A 19711-nucleotide genomic window follows, 5' to 3' on the forward strand; every position below is an offset into this window, starting at 1 on the left:
CTTCAAAATCAAGAACCTGGTCTCCTAATTTCCCTCCGGGGAAGTAAAACAGGGTGGCTGGAGGGAGACACACTCTTTATTTTATACATTTGTTGGTACCTTTTGAATTTTGTAGATGATACATATATTTAAACAGCACATTAATTAATTTTAACTCATAATTAGAAAAATTAAAATTGGTCACTAATTTATACTCATAAAAGACACATTGTTTTCACTTAAGCAGCCCTGCTTTTCTTTTTTGTTTTTAACTTTGTATTTATTTATTTATTTATTTTTGGTGTGTGATCTACTTTGAATATTTCCCCAAAATTCAGGACAAATAAATCATTTACATTCAACTTAAGTTTCTTTAAAAAAAGAGAAAGTTGGCTATAAGGATAAAGAGAAGAGAATAGCACAATAAGGCATGTGAAAGAAGGGAGGAAAGAAAGAGTACGTATTACTACTAAGAGTAGGGATTAGATAGGAGAAAATATAAACTTAGGAACAGAATTCAACTTAGAATATTTCTATTGGTCATGTTTATGAGGGCATGCTATTTGTGTCCATTTCAACTTCCCTGTTCCAGCTGGGCTTTGTCAGCTTTTGCCACTTCTGCTTTGTTCCCAAACCAGTGAGATAGAAGCATTTTTGGGGTTTGCTCAAGTGTTCTTAACCTCTGTGGTCAGCGAAAGCCCATGATCTAGCAGGACACATAATTACTCTTGGCTCAGTCAGGAAATGTTCCAGAACAGAACATAGGGAGTTCCACTTCCACCTTCTAGTCCCTAAAGCAAAGAATCAGTCTGGGTATATGAAATGCAATGGCTATGCAAGCAACTTAGGGGACACACCAGGGAAACTTTAGTCACTCTCCACTTGAGCCAATCTGGACAATGTTGTACAATATGAAAGAGAAAAAACTTGGAGTCACAGAACATGGTTAGATTTCTGGTTCTACTATGTGTGACCTTAAGCAAGATACTTAACTTCAAAGCCTCTGTATCATCAAAAAGTGACAATGACAACAGACAGAGTCAGGATAATGCTTGTAAAAATATTTCTATTTCCAATAGTCTTTAAGAACAGAGATATAAGGCTTTCCTATCCAGGGTGCACCTTTGTGTATTACCAGATATTCTCTTCCCCATAGAGAGGTTTTTTAACAGTTCTGCTGACCTTGTTTGCTACTCTGACAAAGCCTTAAAACCATTATATGAATGTGGATTGTCCATGCTTTTCTTTACAATTTTTTCTGATTTTGGAAACAATGCATGAAATTATTAAAAATCAGAACCATACAACACAGAATAACTGATATTTACTGAACACTTACATGTATTTTCCGTTTTATCTTCAAGACAGCCTTATGCAATATGCACAACTTTTAGCTCTTTGATACATATGAGAAAACTGAGCTTAGAGACAAAGTAATTTACATAAGGCTTCAGTCTTTAGTAAGTAGCAGACATAGGATTAAAACGCAATTCTCTTCCTTTGCAGAAAGTGTAAAGTCCCTGTAAATGTACCCCATAGATTACAGTTTATCATTTACCCAGTATCGAATTGCCTTGTGCATATATTAACATATATATATATGTTAACATTATATATTAACATATATAACATAAATATATTAACATATATATAAGTTAATATATTTAAATGGACTCACACATTCTCTTTTAAAATTTGATTTCTTCAATTAAGAATATTCTGTAGGAAAAAAAGAATATGATGTAGACATCTTTCTGTATCTGTACATGTATATTTACCCTATTCTTTTTATTTTAGTTTTTTCATTATTGGGCTTTATTGGATTTCTGTTGACATTTGGATCCCCAGATATTTACTTTTGAAGTGTAAGTACAAGCCAATAAGCTTCTTAAACATTACTCTCTGCAATATGGATGAATATATATATATATATATATATATATATATGGAGAGAGAGAATACCATTCTTTTAAATAGGTTCATAGTATTCTTTATTATATTGATGAAGTTTATTTTAAGTAATTCTAAATTATAGCTCATATCAGTGGACATATTCACTTCCATAATGATGGGCATTTAGATTTCTTCTAATTTTCTCTGTTATAATAAATAATGATGCAGTAAACATCCTTGTTTGTATTTCTTGTACACTTATCTAAATGTTTCTGTAGAATATCATAAAACTTCAATAGCTCAGTAAATATGTTTTTTAACTCTTTATACATATTGCCAAACTGCCTTCAAAAGTCGTGGCACTAGTCCACATTCTGGTTGTTCCCGTGGGAGAAAACCTCTTTCTGCACAACTCCACCAACAATGGACTGTACTGTTTTCATTTTTCATCTATTATAAGTGAGGTATATCATACTCCCATGTGTTAACTAGCCAAATGTATTACTTCTTGACTGAGTTGTCCTCTAATGATTGCTAATTTTTTCATTGGTTTATTTCAATTATTTTTTATTTATTTATAGATGTTATACAATGGATATTTTATGTTATTTCCAAAAGCTTTAGTTTTGCCTGATTATTAAAATAATGTATTTTAATTATATAAAATAATGAACAGTAACAAGTTCAAAGAAACTTATTTTAGGCCCACCAATTAAGAACAAATATTAACATTTAATGCTTATTTTTCACATACAGAATTATAAAAAAGAAATTATTAAAAAAACATAAATACAAATCAGAAACAGACTCATAGATATAGAATACAAACTTGTGGTTGCCAAGGAGGCAGGGGGTGGGAAGGGACAGACTGGAATTTCAAAATGTAGAATAGATAAACAAGATTATACTGTATAGCACATAGAAATATATACAAGATCTTATGGTAGCTCACAGAAAAAAAGTGACAATGAATATATATATGTACATATATAACTTAAAAATTGTGCTCTTCACTGGAATTTGACACAACATTGTAAAATGATTATAACTCAATAAAAAATGTTTAAAAAAAAGAAACTATATGATTATTGGGAAAAATTGGGAGATTCAAAACACTTAAAAGAAAAAAATTAAGCATTATATGCAACTCCATCATATTTTTAACCAAATTCAGATTATGGTTTATGTACAGCTTCTGCTTCATTTCTTAACATTATATTGCAAATTTTTTCCTAGGCCTTTAAAAATTCTTCCAAAACTGTAATAAACTTTTTATAGCTTTGTTAAAATATAATTTGCAGATAAAGTTTACTTATTTAATCATTTTAATATATCCATAGAGTAGTGCAACCATCACCATAATCAATTTTAGAATTCTTTCATAATTCCCAAAAGAAAACTTGTACCCATTGTAAGTCAGTCTTCATCCTCCCCATATTCCAGTCCTAGACAACAATTAAATCTATTTTCTGACTCTATAAATTTCCCTAGTTGTTAATGAACTTTTAATGCTGACTTGTTCTACCGACCAATATGGATACAGACAATCTTCTTGAAATCCTCCAGATGGTATGTGCTTAAGGAATATATACTTATGCTTAATATGTTAGAAATTTTATTGCATGGTGTACAATTCTGTAGCTTTTGGTATACCATAGGTAAAATCTTGTCCTGTAGCAAAATGGCTTCTCACATCTGGGGCCTAGAGTCTAGCATATTAATCAATGTTAGAGGTGCTTAAGAGGAAGCCATCCACTATGCAAATTGGTCCTGTTTCATCCTGAGCTTGAGCTTGAAGTAACCTCTTCATTTGCCCCCAATTCTCCCTATAGAAGACCTACCAAGTCTTCAAAGTCCATTTCAAATGTCACCACCTCCTCCTCAAAGGCTTTCCTGACCCTTTGGGGATTTAATTTGTCTTTCCCTTATGGTTTTATAGTATTTTAAACTCCTTATAGCACCTTTCACATTCAATTTGTTTAAACCTAACAGGCAGTAGTATCTGACACATACTAGGCCCTTGGATAGGCCCAGAATTAAAGAGATGAAACTCATAGTATAAGATGCAGTATTAGATAGAGGTAGACTAAACATAGACTCTGGCTACAAACTGCATAGTTTCAATTTCCAGCTCTGATTTAAACTAGCTATGGAGTCTCAGGAGAGTTATCTACATTCCATAAGCCTTAACCTTGTCATCTGTAAAATTTAAATAAAATTAGTACCTTCCTCATAGCCTTGAATTGAGGGTTAGATAAAGGATACAATCTTTGGAAGGAACCTAACACAAGCCTGACATAAGGAAGTAATCAAACTTTTTGGTGAAATCACTTGGAATCAAATTGAAAGTCCATTCATGAGGTTGGTAAAGGACAGACTGGCAGGCCCAGCCTGCCAGGGATCTTCCTAGGCATTAGGATATCAGTGTTTCTTGCTCAACCCTCCAAGTCAGTGGGTAGAGTGGGTGGAAGTAGGAAACTCATGAAACTTGGACAGTATGTATATATCACATCCACCCACACACAGTCACCACAAATGTCCCATTTCCTTTTTTTCTGTCACCTTAAGAATCAGGGTGCAAGAAACTATGTTTTTATTATTCATTCAAAAAAAAAAAAAGCTGGTTTCATTTTTATTTGTTTCCCATTCTGTGTGCATATATGTAATCAATGGATCCAGTCTTGATTTTCAGGTACATTCTTGACTATTCCAGTAGACTGTTCAATTCTGTTGGCTTCATAATTTAGAGAGAGAAACTGGGACTCAGTACGGGCAAAGTAGTTCCACTCTGCCCAGTCTAGAAGTGGCCTTTCCCAAATAAATTTTTGAGGGTGATTGAGCCAAACCTTCATAATTAGATGATGTAGTAGCATGAGGGGCAGTGTAATGTACTTAAAATTAGTCTGAGTTCTAGTCCTTCCTCTAACACTGACCTTCACTGTGTAGACTTGTAAAAATCCCATTCCCTTTTTAGGCTTAAGTTTTTTCCACCTGTACAATTGAGGCAAAGCAAGACCCATGGTGCTCTCAAAGGGCTTTCAAGGCTCTGACTTTGTGATTCTAAGTATGGGTCTGGAATTAGTGGCAAAGAAGGGAATTAGGTGTCCCGTAGGAACTCTTGGTTCTCCATCCTTGACTCTCTGCTCCTTTTCTCCATTCTCCTGTCCTCAGGAATATGGCAAGCTTTCATGGCTTCACCATAATCTCTCTCTAAATAATTGTCAAGGATCTCTCTCTATCCATGACCTCTCTTCTGGTTTCTAGTCCTACTATATTCTCCCTAGGAGGACATCTCAAATCATAAGTCCCATCACTTCTATTCTTATGTGGCTGGTCCCAAACTATCTTCTGCTAAAAGAAGCCACTCCCTCCTTCAGCATTTGTGGCCATCCAGATCTACCATATGAGCAATATCTATGCTTTACATTTAGCCATGATTCAATTTGACACATAATCAAGTCCTAGCCACTCTTCTTTCCCCAGTCTCTGGCATCTACTCTTTCTACTCTGATTTCACTGCCACCATCATACATTTACTCATTTGTTGCAAAAATCATCCAAACTGGTCTCCCTGCTTCTAATCTTGCTCCTCTAGAGTCTACCATAGAGAAGCTAGGGGTATCATTTTAAAAACATAAACCAGATCATAGCATCCCCATGTTCAGATCCCTCTAATCATTCCTTATCTCATAGTAAATGCTAAAATTATTTAAATGTCCCTTAAAACCCTATATGATATACTCCCCTTCAATCATCCCCTTTTCCATTACATCCTTTACCAGTTGTCCCCTTCATTCACTCTAATCCAACACACACATGAACATGCCAAGCATGCTCCCTCCTCAGGACCTTTCTACTTGCAGTCCTACATTCCTGGAATTATCTTTCCTCAGATATCTGCCAAACCTGCTCTTTCACTTCATTCAAATCTCTGTTCAAATTTTACTTCCTCCAAGAGTGTATACCACCTTATCACTCTCTGAATTAATTTTCTATCACTGCCATAACAACTTATCACAAACTTAGTAGCTTAAAACACCACAAATTTATTATCTCACAATTCTAGAGGTCAGAAGTCTGCCAAGGATCTTACGAAAATCAAGATGTAAAAAAAAAATAAACAAAGCATAAATACAAAACAAAAATAGACTCATAGACATAGAATACAAACTAGTGGTTGCCAAGGGGGTGGGGGTTGGGAAGGGATAGACTGGGATTTCAAAATTGTAGAATAGATAAACAAGATTGTACTGTATAGCACAGGGAAATATATACAAGATCTTACGGTAGCTCACAGAGAAAAAAAATGTGACAATGGATATATATATGTTCATGTATTACTGAAAAATTGTTCTCTACACTGGAATTTGACACAAAATTGTAAAATGATTATAAATCAATAAAAAATGTTTTAAAAATTTTCCCCTTCCTCAGAAACAATCATTCAATCATTTTCAACCCTTTCAACTGATTTTTTTGGAGTTTTGACTCCATAACGCTAACATGCTTATATTGCTACCTCTATCTTCCATAGAAGATGAGAATCTAGCTCTCACTTGCTCCCCCATATGCATTAACTCCAGTCTGGCACATATACATTCATGCATATTTCCTATCTTCCTATTGCCTCAATAAATTCACAGATAATTTTGGTGTTGGGAGCAAGATTCAGTATTTATGTTCCCAGAACTTCATGGTTGAGCCATATCATATATGATTTTCCATTTCCTTTCCATATCTATTTGGTTTTTTGTTTAATAGATACATTCCACTGGAAAAGTAAGCATCATTTCTATTTAGTTCACTATAATATCCCCAGGACCTAAAACAGTGTCAAGAATATTAAAGTTAAATAATATGCATTTGTTTGTTACCCACTATATACCTAGTCTCATGCCTGGGCTCTTGTACTAGAACCTTGTAATGCCAGACCTAGCAGGGCCTTTAACAGTGAGATAGGTCTGTGATTTTCAAAAGACCCCTTTTAGGCAAATAACATGTTAGAATCCCAAAAGACCTAACAGATAAAATCAGAGTAGTTCTGATTAATGTGGGTTTGGAGAGTTGAAGTCAGTAGTATGTGGGTAAATATTTTAAAAAACTCTCTGAAGAGAAAAAAAAAAAGAAGCCCTGGCTTATGGCATTTGTTGATTTTCATAATGTAAATATTCCCACTATGGCCAATTTCAAGCTACCAACATGATGTCGCTGAACATGGATTTGGGAAGGAATATGCACAATCAGCTCTTGGGACTCAAGGTGGCCCCAACACACCATTGGTTGAAATAGTCTAGTACTTCTCTCTCCCATTCCCTCTCAATTCACCCTTACAGGATCCCTAGGGTTCCCCAGAACATAGCTTTAAAATACATGGGTGAATATGACATCTTTAGGGTATAGATGGGAAAACTTAGGTCCAGAGAAGGGGATGAACCCAGGCCTCCTAATGCCCATTCCAATGCTCTTTTCATTGCATTATGTTGCCAAAAGCCTAATCTCCCATTCCCCTGCTTCCAATTTCCCCACCCGATTTCAAGGACATTCTGCCAATAGATTTTGCCTTAAAATGCTTCTTTCAACAGTAACATGTCCCAGCTCTACTCTGAAGCCTTCTATACCTCTCATAGATGCCTATAAGGTCAAGTTTGGGCATCTTGGCTTGGTTTCCAATACCATCCACAATCCGGCTAAGCTTTTCCTCTCCTCACTTTCACATATATACACATCAAGCTAAAGTCTAACTGATTTTCTCCATCCTCACCATAATGCTCCTTGCTGCTTCTGGCTTTGGCTCTCTCTTTCTCTCTCTCCATCTTATCTGGAATTCCTTCCCAATCTTCTTTGCCCAGCCAGTGCTGAACAAATCTCAGATCCCAGCCCACAACCCAGTTACTCTGGGAAGTCTTCTTAGACCACTGAAGTACATTTTTTTTTTTACCACCTCTGTACTCTTACTGTACAAATGAGTTTCTGTTATTCCTCTGTCCCTTAGTATGTGAGGCCTGTTATTGTTAGTTTGCTTTTAAATACCTCTCATTCTCTTTTTATGTTCCTTTGGGTTGATGTTTATGTGTGTGTATATCTGTGTGTTTATATGCTTATATGTATGTATTGCCTACTTCTGTTCTGTATGGATCTGTGTTTCAATGTTTGTTTTTCGTGCCTATGTGCATGTCAGTGCATATTTGTTTGTCTGTATGACTGTTTTGTGTGTCTATGTGCTGTGTTTCTCTGCATGTATATTTTGTGTGTTATCTGTCATTGTGCTAATATTTTATGCCTATGGCCATCATATACACATATGTATATCTATATGTATATATGTCCCTATGTAGCTCTGCATCTATATTTATATATAGTATTTGTGGGTTTATGGATTTGTGTGTATGCGTGTTTTTGAGCAGGACTTGTGTGGATTTCCTTTTTGCACCACTGTTTCCCTCCAGCTCAGCCAAGTCCAAGGTGCACATGCCTACAGGAGGTCTCACAATGATTAATTGTTCCAACCTGCCCTTTCAACCTTTTCTAAGAAGGTAGGCTATAGAAATGGAAGTAGCCACTGAGTCCCAGTGACCTCTGGATACTGGGCTTCAAAGAGTATAGATTTTTTGCTGTTCACCTACAGTCTGTGAGCACTTACTATATGCATAACATAATCCTAAGAAGCATTGTGTTTGAAGATAAGGAAAAGGCGAACTCCCTGGATTAAAACAACTATGCATCTCCCTCTCCTCTCCTCTTCCACAATCTCATCTTTCTTGGTTCAGCTCAAGTATAGTCCTTGGGAAGGAAGGAGAAAGACACAGGCTTTGGAAACAAACTAACTTGAATTGAAAATCTCCCTTCTGACACTTACCAGTTGTGTGACTGTGGGCAGATTTCTCAGTATTTGTAGACCTCAGTTTCCTCAATCAGAATAAAAAGGGTTAATAATGTCTTCCTTATAATGTAAGACCTAGAGATAATGCCCTCAGCTGAGAGCAGGAGTTCTAGAAATAGTAGTTTTTATATCAAGTCCTCTGGGAAGTCTTTTCACACTACTCACTAGATGTCTGAACCATAAGATTTAAAGTTCTATTAAGTCTACAAGTCTACCTTGTATCAGGGTGTACATGTGGGTGTGTGCCACTGATGTGTCTGTACATTTGTATCTTCACTTTATACTGAAGTGTCTCTAAGCCAAGGATCATGTCTAACATTTCATCTGTCTCCTTTACAATATCCAGAGAGGATCTAGAAATATTTTATAAGTGGTCATTAAAGGTATGAAGAAAGCATAATAGATTTTTACTTAACAGTATCATTTTTGAAGACACACAGTTATGGGTTTGGATCTTGTCTAGGCAGTTGTATACAGGTAAGTAATTTCACTATTCTGGGCCTAAGTCTCATTTGTAAAATTGTGATTTACTCAATTCGTTCATCAAAGAATATTTATTGAGTGTCTATTATATGTCAGACACTGGGGATACAACAATGAACATGAATGACAGAAATTCCTGCTTTCATAGGGCTTACATTCTAGAGTGGGAGACAGACAACAAACAAATAAACCAGTAAATATACAGGATGTCAAGTAGTGGTGAGTTCCACAAAGAAAAAGAATAATAACAGTGTAAATGTATAAAGAGTGACAGAAGAGACACAAGAGTAAGTACAATAATACCCATCTGTGGGGTTGTAAGTCCAAATGAAATAATCCACACTAAGTGTTGAGTATGGTACCTGAAAGAGTAAAAGATTAAGAAATAGTAGCTGTCATTGTTATAGTTGTTATTGTATATATGGTGTAGTTAGATTTTTAAAAATCAGAAAAGATAAAAATATCAAGTCTAACAGTGTCATGTTACAATTTGCGAAGCTGAGGTACAGTGAGGTTTAGCTCACCTAAAGTCTCAGAATGAAGTAGATGCAAAACCAGGCCTCTCTTTGGGCTTCCTAACTTCCCCTTCAATATTCTTCTTGTCCATTGCAGTTATTGAGCTCACTGTAGGACTGGAAGTCTTTCCCACCGAAATTCTGTGCATGCTCCTGAGGACATTTATCTTCAGATCCAGAAGATCCTAACAAGAGGCAAGAAACAGTTCAAAAAATACACAGTCACTAGGGAAAACAGAAATTGACACCAGTCCAATGGGGCATGAGCTTCCGGCTCTCCAACAAGAAAGACTATATAGGGGAAGGTGTGTGTGTGTGTGTGTGTGTGTGTGTATGGTAGTAGTGGTGCTACTATCAGTAGTAGTAGGGTGTTGGTTGGAAAATACAGAAGGAGGTGCCCCAAAGTTCATGGTTCCCTGAGTAAGGACCCAATGGGAAAGAATGACTAGAAGTTCCAGTGAGGTAGACTGAATGAAGTAACCAAAAAGCAAGGGACAACCAGACTGGGAGGATTGAATTTGAGAGGCAGAAGGGTTTGACAGAATTCCATATGATAATGACAGGGCCTAAAATACTGGAGTCTCTCCTTAGTCCTTGCACGGCTGCAAATCATCTGTATGTAACTACCCCTTCACAGGCATGTGGAGGAAATAATATCTCTGGAGTCACAGAGTCCCTTCTTCAAACCTCTCTCCTCCCCCAACCAAGACCTCTCTACCCCTCTAACAAAAAAGAAAGCTAAATTTAGATGTTACTTACACTTCAGTATGAATTTGTTGGATGTACTTTTTCTTTTTGAGGTGTTTATGTTTTCAAAGTTTAGTAGACTGTTGGCAGTACTAAACCTAGAGGTAGACTTCTGGTATACTTTTGGTGAACTTACAGTCAATCTGGGGCCTGAAAGAGAAGCAATTAAGCTTCTTAGAATGCTTAATATCACTTTCTTGCAGTTCAGGGATATATAACAATTAAAAGTCATAGAAAAGTTCTACCTAATAGAGTATATCACTATCAGGTCAATTGGCAAGTACACTGGGTGCTAGACTTCATTTTCTCATAAAAGAAATAAACAATAGATTCATTGTGAGGAGTAATGTGGACTAATGAGAACCCTTATCACCAAGGAGGTAGAGCTATTGGAGAAAGTAATTCAAAGAGCTTTCCCAATATGAGATATGGGGGTATATCTCATATACATGATATCTCATGGCTTACCAATTACTCAAGTATTGCTGTATAAAGATCTTTTTCATATACTTAATCTCTTGTACCCTGAAGACCATAAGCACCTACCTCCAATACTCTGTTTATTTGAATAGACTGAGCAAACAGGGATTAACAGTATGACTACTGAATATTGCAGAGACCAGAAAAGTTGATCTCTTCTACCTGGGTCAGCCAGTAAGGAAAATGCCCTCATACTGGAGGAAGCAGACTCAACCCGAAAGTCATGCTTCAAACTCATCTTGTGAAGGAAACCCAAAATAAACACAGCCTGGGGTGGGCAAAGGCCAGAGACCCCTGTTGGCTCCAGGGAAAGTCAAGTCAATAGTCTAGCAGGGGGAGGAATTGCTTCACTCACTCTTAAACCTCCAACCCCAGGCAGGGGAGGGAAAGGGGTGCTCACGTGACTTGTGGTGAAATAGGGAAGGAAGGGAAATGTGAGATAGGAGTGGGAGTCCAAATAAGAGATATAAGGAAGAAAAGGAAGTGAGCAAGCACAGACGCTGGCAGCTATCAGGAGTCCAAGCCCTTTTGACAACAGGAGGCTGGAAGAAAGGACAGAAGTGGCTCTGGCTATGATGGGGCTCTTACTGGGCATGCTGTTCCTGAGCCACCTAATGGTGGTCACCTGTGGTAAGGCAACAAAGTGGGTCCTGGCTGCCACTGCTGGCACAGGCAAAATTCTGGTGGAGGGGATATAGAATTAAATGCCTACTGAGGAATACCTACTGTTGCTGAGTAGCTGAGTGTTCTCAGCCAATGCTCCAGATTCTCTCAGCTTTGGGCAGATGGAAGGAAGGTGGCTGAAGGCTGTTGAAGAAGCCAGGAGGTAAGTTTGGGTAGGAATTGAGAAGGATTCTCTATTGGAAAACATTCAAATCTTTTTCTAGTACTTGTCATATCTCAGGGACATTAAAAAGTACCCATTGCCACCAAAATTGCTCCTCCATCTGTTACCTTTCACCTAAAATTCTACCATTATACCTTAACCCCTCTGTTTCTAGATTTTGACCCCTGTTAAGATATACACTCCCCAAAGAAGTAATGTCAAGAGATAGCTGGGCCCTTATAGGTAACCTATATCCACCTCTCACTGATATGAACAAGTGCTCATTATGTCTGTTCACATACTTCCAGTGACTAGAATTCACTACTTCTCCAGACCATCTAGTCTATCCAAGGGCAGCTCCAACTGTTAGAAAGTTTTTTCTTGTGTTGAACTAAATCCACTTCCTTGTGGCTTCCATCCAAATCTCCAGCCCTATTTCTTGGAGACACATCTCCTCCCTCTATGTTGTGACAGCTCTTTAGAGTTCTGAGGACAGACACCAGGTCCCTTTTATTCAACTCTTTTCCAAGCTAAACAGCCTTAGATCCTTTAGATGTTCTTCACAGGACTTGATTTCTTACCACCTCTTGGGGTAACTCACTTCCCTGTGTACATGGTCCAGTTTGTCTGGGCTATTTGTGGGAGCCTAATGCTGGACACATATCCCTAAAGAGGTCTGACTATCTTATAGTAGCATTATTTTGGGGGATCTTCCTCCATCCTCATTTATATCCCTGTGAATTGAAACAGCCTTTTAAGAAACTAAGCCTGGGTAATAACTAAGTGAAACACCAGATAGGGTAAAAGGATTCTTGCTGCAAATCTGCTTGTTCCATGTCCTTAGAGGGAGAGGCTAGATGGGTGTTAGCTTGGTGTCCCTTGTGTGGTCAGAAAGAACCCTACTTCCCATAGCTGACTTGGATTAGGCTACCCTATCCTGGGGCTATGTGTCCCATCAAATTCTAGAACTTCGACGTTAGAAGAGACACTGAATTAAGTCACCCAAGAAGGAAAATAATTTGTTCCAGGCCACAGAGAATTAGTAGAAGAGTTAACACTCCAAAAAATACTGTTCTTTCTACAACTATAATATTTTCACTATTTAACATATTTTAGAGTAGATCTCTCTACGTTCTCCAAATCTGTTGTGAGCTGGGACTTACAGAGGCAGGGCTGGAGCTCAGGGAAACATTTTGAAAATGTTAAATTTAAGTTGTGTGTGTCTGTTTGCATGCATGTATATTGTTCCCTCCACAACTTGTGAGGTCCTTTAGACCTGGAATCAGGCCTTCTATTTGCACAGAGGGCCTTACACCACAGACCTGAGACTGAGGACACTGAATGGCCAGTAATGCTTCCCCTCTCCCTGGATCTGTGTCCTCAGATCATCTGTATACTGAAGAGATCAGCTTGGCTAGCTTCAAAAGGCCCTGCCAGCTGCACAGCCCTGTAGGACTGTGGCTTCACTTTTAAAAAGCCTCTAGATCTAAGACATATGTTGATATAATCATAATAAAATAAGTCCTAGCATTTACATTTTATAAGCATTATAAACATTTTATAAATACCTAATATATAAGCTAATTCTTTATTGAGAACACATCCCAAGAAGGGGACAGAGGCCATACATGGAGGTGTGGGGTCATGGGAAGATCTCACCCTCTGTTTGATGATGGGAGGAGGAAAATTCAAAAAGGGACCAAGAATGGACCTCATAAAAGGCCCTATAGCCCCCAAACTAGGTTTTCCCTTTCTTTAGGACCATCACACAGGCTGTAGACTTTTTTTGTTTTTCTAAGTCCAGGTCCCAGGATCAGAGTAGGCTCCAGTACTGTCCCTTCTTTCTCAAGTCAAAACAAAGTCCTCTGTGTCAATGCCCAGACCTTTTCTTTCTTCTGACAGGGGACAATATTTGAAGGAAATTCAATCATTCCCTGAGGGAGTAGAGCTAGGTTCTGAAGTTCTGGGAAAGGATTTATAGAAAGCAGCTGGCAAATGGGGAAATTTTTTTTACAGGCAGTCAGGAGGATATTATCCAGCCCTAGGATAAGACCCCTTAAACTATGTCAAATAGGCCCAGATAAGGGACTGTTGTTTTCAGCTGCAGTTGATAGATTACTAAGTTAAAAAATTAAGAAGACAGTGTAGCATCTGAAAACCTTCATTCTAGGCCTCCAGGCCCAGGTCTGCCTCTGCTGTCTGTGTGAATTTGTGTAACCACGTTTCTCTCTCTGGGCCTCAACTTGTCCATATGTACCATGAAGAAATGTGATTAAGTGTTTTCTACCATTCTGGAAGTCTCCAACTTATATCATGTCTGGTAGGATAGCCCTGTTGTACCAAGTACCTTGCCATTTGGTGGTTTGTATGGATCCATAATGGACAGAGCATCCCCCCAAAAGTTGACATTTTCCTGAAATTGATTTTCCATACCCAATCTTCCAGGAAACTCAGAAGTATTTCTTAATTTGGCTAACATTTCACATTGGCTGCCAAGCCAGCCCTGTTGCTGAAGGTACAGGCTACTGTGTCCTCTCTAGTTGCCCTACAACACAGGGATGACTTATTACCTGCCCATAACTTGGTAGGTCCCATCAGGTTGGAAAGAGGAGCTCCTTACCTTCTCATATGCTAACTTCTCCCTTCAGGTCATTATTAAAGGAGACAATTATCCAATATAATGAATCTGTCTACCCTGAGGAAGACATATTGAGGACTTCTATAGGATAAGAAGTATCAAGACAAATAGGTGAAGTTTCTCTTGAGGCATGGGACAGAACTAACATTTATCCCACATCTACTGAATGCCAACCACTATGCTAGGCACTTTCACACCTATGAGCTCATTTGACCTTCATATGAATATGAACCCTCAATGGAAGGTTCATTATTATATCTATTTACTAATAATGACCTGAAGCTCAGATAGGTTTAGTCATTTACCCAAGGTCACACAGAGAGATATATGGTAAGGTAGACCTTAAACTGAAATTTGTATTACTTTTCTTACTACATCATGCAGTCCTTCACTGCCCTCCTGATCTCACTAGGTGCTCCTAATAATTGTTTCTCTAAGCTCTCTGTGCACCAGAGGAATAATTGGAATTATAAGCCTATGCTATTGAAGTTACCTTTACTTTAGAGGTCAGAGTACATGAGGAATAGTACATTGTCCTTTCTTGTAATGCCCTGTGCCTACCATACACTCCCTCTTTGTGCTACTGATGAAGCAGGAGGAATAAAAGGAAAGCAGAAAAAAATGAAAAAGGAAGAATAAGAGGAACAAGATGGAAGAATGGGTGAAAAGAAGGAAGAAGAAAGGAGGGGGGAAGAAAAAAAAACAAAAGAGGGGAAATATGCCATTATTATCTGGTAACTAACTCTGTCCCATTCTCCTATTCTGAAATGGAGGAGTCAAGCCTGACCTACTTCTAGAAGTGACTTTTGAGACTGAGAAATTGGACTGGCTGTCCATATTTTTGACAGACCAGAATGTGTTATGTGAGAATCCCCAGCAAGTTCCCAGAGTAATGCAAGACAGGCCTTGCAGCTTCCCCTAGGTCAAAGGGAAGACATATATATTCACACAGGCATTTTTAGCTGCTCCAGATATTCTCACAGCAGAATGCTGCTTTGTTGTTTCAAGAGGGAGGAGGGTGTGAGAATGCTTTTCAAAGGAGGAGAGAAAGAGTTGAGAGGGCTGGAGAAAGATTAGTGGGAAAAAGCACATTAAACTGAAATGGTCAGGTGGTTTTCACAGGACTTAAGGTTGGTATGTTTGTGCTTGCAAGAGATCAAAAATATATATAGGCATGTGTGTCTGTGATGATAACACTGTATCTGCAAGCATATGGAGGCAGGAACTATCAAAAGCACAGTAAAACCTACCACCTGGTGAAAGCTAATCACCAGCTAAAACATGTAATTATTTAATTTCTGTTTCCATTAAGTATATTATAACTGAGTCACGTAGGATGGGAAAGGACCCTAAAGAATAAGGCCGTTCAAGATCTAAACAAAGATCAGAATGTGCCCTAGACAGTCTAGTCCATCATAGACAGCTCTGATTAATTACAAAGTTCATTTTTGGGGCAAACCAAAACCTGCTTTATTGTGCTCCCATGTGTGGATCTGGGCTTTTGTCCCTGCCCAGTCTGAAACTCTCTAGAGACTATGTGGTAGATCTAGCAACATGGACTCATGTTTACTTATTCTTTTTCACTCAAGGCTTTTATCTTGCCCAAAGTATGCTGGTTATATTTTAAAATCCCTGGTGAGGGCACAGGCCAAAGCATAGACTTTATTCTCCCCATTGATAGAAATTCTGGTACTTGGCACTACATCCTGGGAGCTAGAAAATATGCTCTCACTCCACTTTCCATCTGCTTGACTGAAGCCTGGGAATCCTAAGCTACATTAAAAAAAAAAACAAACCCTTTTATTTAGTAGTAGCTCATATTTTGAAACTGCCTCTCCTAGGAGAGATATAAAAACATATCTAAATTCAATCCTTCACTCCGGACCCCAATCAAATAAGACACAAAATCATTAAAATCTGAGCTTATGGATGGAAGTTTCTTAATGATAGAGGATGGCTCTCTCAATATTTCCATCTTCCCCCCTCCCAGTTTCCCTCCCCAGCAAGCCAAGAAGCAATCACCCTTTGGACTTACCAACATCCCTACCAGCCATGTCTAGGACCATACTCAGAACATTTTCCTCTCCAGAACTTTTCCTCTCCATTCCTCCTCAGGATGAAAACTTCCAGTGTACCTTTGCTGAGAACTCAGAGAAGCAAAAGGAGAAATAAATAGAGAAAAAGAGAAATTAGAAAAAAAAGTCAGGCTTACAAATTATGGGCTTAAACTTAACAATAACTAATGACTTTGTTAAACAGGAATGCATCTCACACAAGTTTCTACCCTCAGAATTGTCCTTTGCCTGCCTCCTTCCTCTCTTCCAGAGAAGAGCTTTATTCTAAGGACCCAATCACTGAGCCCTTCTGAGGAAGCATTGCAGAATAAGCAGGGCAAATAGCCCTTTCTTTCTGAGTCCTGAAGCCACCACATTTCTCCAGGTACATAATTACAAGCAATAAAATAGCTCAGACCCAACTGCTCAGCATTTGTTCTCACATTTGTTTTAGAAAATGTTGAAAGAAGTTTTTTTTTCATGGATTTACAGAACGTTGTAATTTGTAGACCCTTAGAGATCATTCTGTCATACATAATTGACCAGCTATCACTTTGTGGTCTCCTCAAATTTAATTTGGAGGAGTAGGCATAATATTATTAGCCTCATCAGAGTCATTGTACAGATGAGGAAGCTGAGGTCACAGAAATATTCCATCCAAATTCTCTACATTATATATGAAGAAAACATATCCTCCTAGGTGAAAAACAACTTGCCCTGGGTCACCTCACAGCGAGGTGGCAGGAAAGGACTTGAAACTCATAAAAACTAAACGACTTTAAGGGCTCTCCTTCTGAGGACTGGTTCTGATTGATGGGAAGACTGGCAGAGAACAAAAGGGCATGGGGAATCTGAAAGTGTGAGTTAAAGTGTTTCTCAGAAGCCTCTTTGAGGCCTGCCACTGCCACCCTAGTCCCCAGGTGGGTGTGCCATCTGTGTATCCTTCCTTCTTTTGTTCCCCTTTTTCAGGCCATCCCATCCTGGAAGTGCCTGAGAATGTGACAGGGCCTTGGAAAGGGGATGTAAATATTCCCTGCACCTATGGTCCTCTGCAAGGCTATACACAAGTCTTGGTAAGGTGGCTGGTACAACGTGACTCAAACCCAGTAACCATCTTTCTACGTGACTACTCTGGAGACCATGTCCAGCAAGCAAAGTACCGGGGTCGCCTACACGTGAACCACCAGGTTCCAGGAGATGTCTCCCTCCAACTGAATACCCTGGAGATGGATGACCGGAGCCACTACACGTGTGAAGTCACTTGGCAGACCTCTGATGGCAACAAAGTCATGAGAGATAAGATCATTGAACTCCGTGTCCAGAAACGTGAGTCACTGTTGGGGCTAGGAAAGTACTGGTAAGCAAAGACTCATTAGAAGACTGTAATCCTAGAAAACCCTGAGAAACCCAGAGAGCTTTGTTTCCTTGTGCATAATCCCTCTTCAGTTATATGTGCTATCAGAAGAAGTGGACAGAGTGACCTCAGTGTTACCACTCTCATGGCAGAATTTAAAAAGTGTTGGGAATGCTCACTTGCCTTCAAATCTCTACACCTTCAAAGTGTCCCAGAAATTCCAGCATCCATAGCATGATTGCCTTTCTTGTGCTCTGAGTCTTAAACCTCATAAAAATGAGTATATCTGATCAGTATATTGGAGAGTGGCTAGATACTGACAGAAAAGTTATAGGGAAAGGAATGCACGGATTAATTTTGCTGGCTTGACAATTTTACAAATGTCTGGCCCTGGTAATCCAAAACTGCAGATAATCCAAAAACTCTACTTGAGCCTAAAACAACACAAAATAAAAACAGTATTTTTTTTTTAGTCAGTTGATTTTTTTAATTCCGGATAATCCAAAACTTCAGGTAATACAAAATGGTACCTAATCTTCCAAAGGAAGATCTTTTTTATTTAAATTTTCCTATTCCCTTTTTCCTTCCCAAGTGAAGAACCCCTGTTACTTCCCATTGCAGAAATATATCTATACCTCTGAAACCCAGCAGGGATGAATCAACCTTGTATTCCCATATCCTTGTAGCTGCCCAGAGCCTCCTCTCTTGTCTTTCTTTTGCAGTCCCTGTATCTAAGCCCACAGTGACGACTGGCAATGACTATGGCTTCACAGTACCCCAGGGAATGAGGATTAGCCTTCAATGCCAAGCTCGAGGTTCTCCTCCCATCAGTTATGTTTGGTACAAGGAACAGATTAACAATCAAGAACCCATCAAACTAGCAACCAGGAGTACCTTACTCTTCAAGCCTGCAGTGGTGACTGACTCAGGCTTTTATTTCTGTACTGCCAAGGGCCGAGTAGGCTCTGAGCAGCACAGTGACACTGTGAAGTTTGTGGTCAAGGGTGAGTAACCCTCTTTCCTGGTGAACATCTCAACAGACCACCTTGTTCCAGATAAATATCAGTATAATGTCCTTATTCCCAAGAAAAGAAGTTGGGATGGGGGGGTGGGGAGGGAGTCCTGGGTTGTTCAATTACAAAAACAAAAAATTCTACACTGGGGACAATAGGGCTGGAGACAGTGCCTGTCATGTTGTAGGTTAAGTAGATAAAAATGATAAAGAGGAAAGTGACATTTACTAGGTATTTTTACTTGCCAGATACAATGCACATGTTTTCCTATTGAATCCCCAAAATATGAGATAGTTATCATTACCTTCACTTTACAGAAGAAGAAACTGAGTCAGAAAGGGAAATCTACTTGCCCAGGGACTCACATCTTAGAAGTTCAATCCTGGATTTGCACTCAAACTTCATGTTCTTTCCCCTATGTCTGATTGCCTTACATGGTTGAACCTATACCAACTCCTGGGCACCCTTTTGAATAGTTTTTGTTTGTTTGTTTTTGTTGTGCTTTGTTTGGTGAGTTTTTTGTTGTTGTTATTTTGTTGGTTGATTATGTTTGGTTTTCCTTTATAAAATAAAGCCCAGATCTCTACATAGTTTCTTTAAATCCACCCCCTCCTTTTTCTTAAAGCCAAATGCAAGTACTGATTGAAGTCTCAATGAATATCAACTCTGGTTAATCAAGATCTGACTATTCACTACAGCATTTTCTTGGGAACACTACAAACTACGTACATAAAGATTGTAGGCTGAGTTTAAATGAACAGCCCAGCAGCGATATGTCCGAGTGAGTCTTGTTGCCTTTCAAGAAATCTCCTTGGAAGGAAATACACTTATTTCAGTAAGGTTTTCATT

General features: G+C 38.6%; 1 protein-coding gene across 2 annotated transcripts in view; it reads left to right on the forward strand.

Annotated features, from left to right (window-relative positions):
- Positions 1–11440: 11440 nt before the first annotated feature.
- The window catches only part of VSIG4 (V-set and immunoglobulin domain containing 4), a 28127-nt gene continuing 19856 nt past the window's right edge, over positions 11441–19711 (forward strand). The window contains exons 1-3 of one of the 2 annotated variants that reach the window (XM_010981997.3): positions 11444–11607; positions 17465–17821; positions 18572–18853. In XM_010981997.3, coding sequence (XP_010980299.1) covers positions 11550–11607; positions 17465–17821; positions 18572–18853 — 697 coding nt within the window. In that variant the 5' untranslated portion in view covers positions 11444–11549. Of the gene's footprint in view, positions 11608–17464; positions 17822–18571; positions 18854–19711 lie in introns of both variants that reach the window. The other variant, XM_010981998.3, reaches the window with a different exon arrangement.

Source organism: Camelus dromedarius, chromosome X (genome assembly GCF_036321535.1).
Source record: "Camelus dromedarius isolate mCamDro1 chromosome X, mCamDro1.pat, whole genome shotgun sequence".
Classification (NCBI taxonomy): domain Eukaryota; kingdom Metazoa; phylum Chordata; class Mammalia; order Artiodactyla; family Camelidae; genus Camelus; species Camelus dromedarius.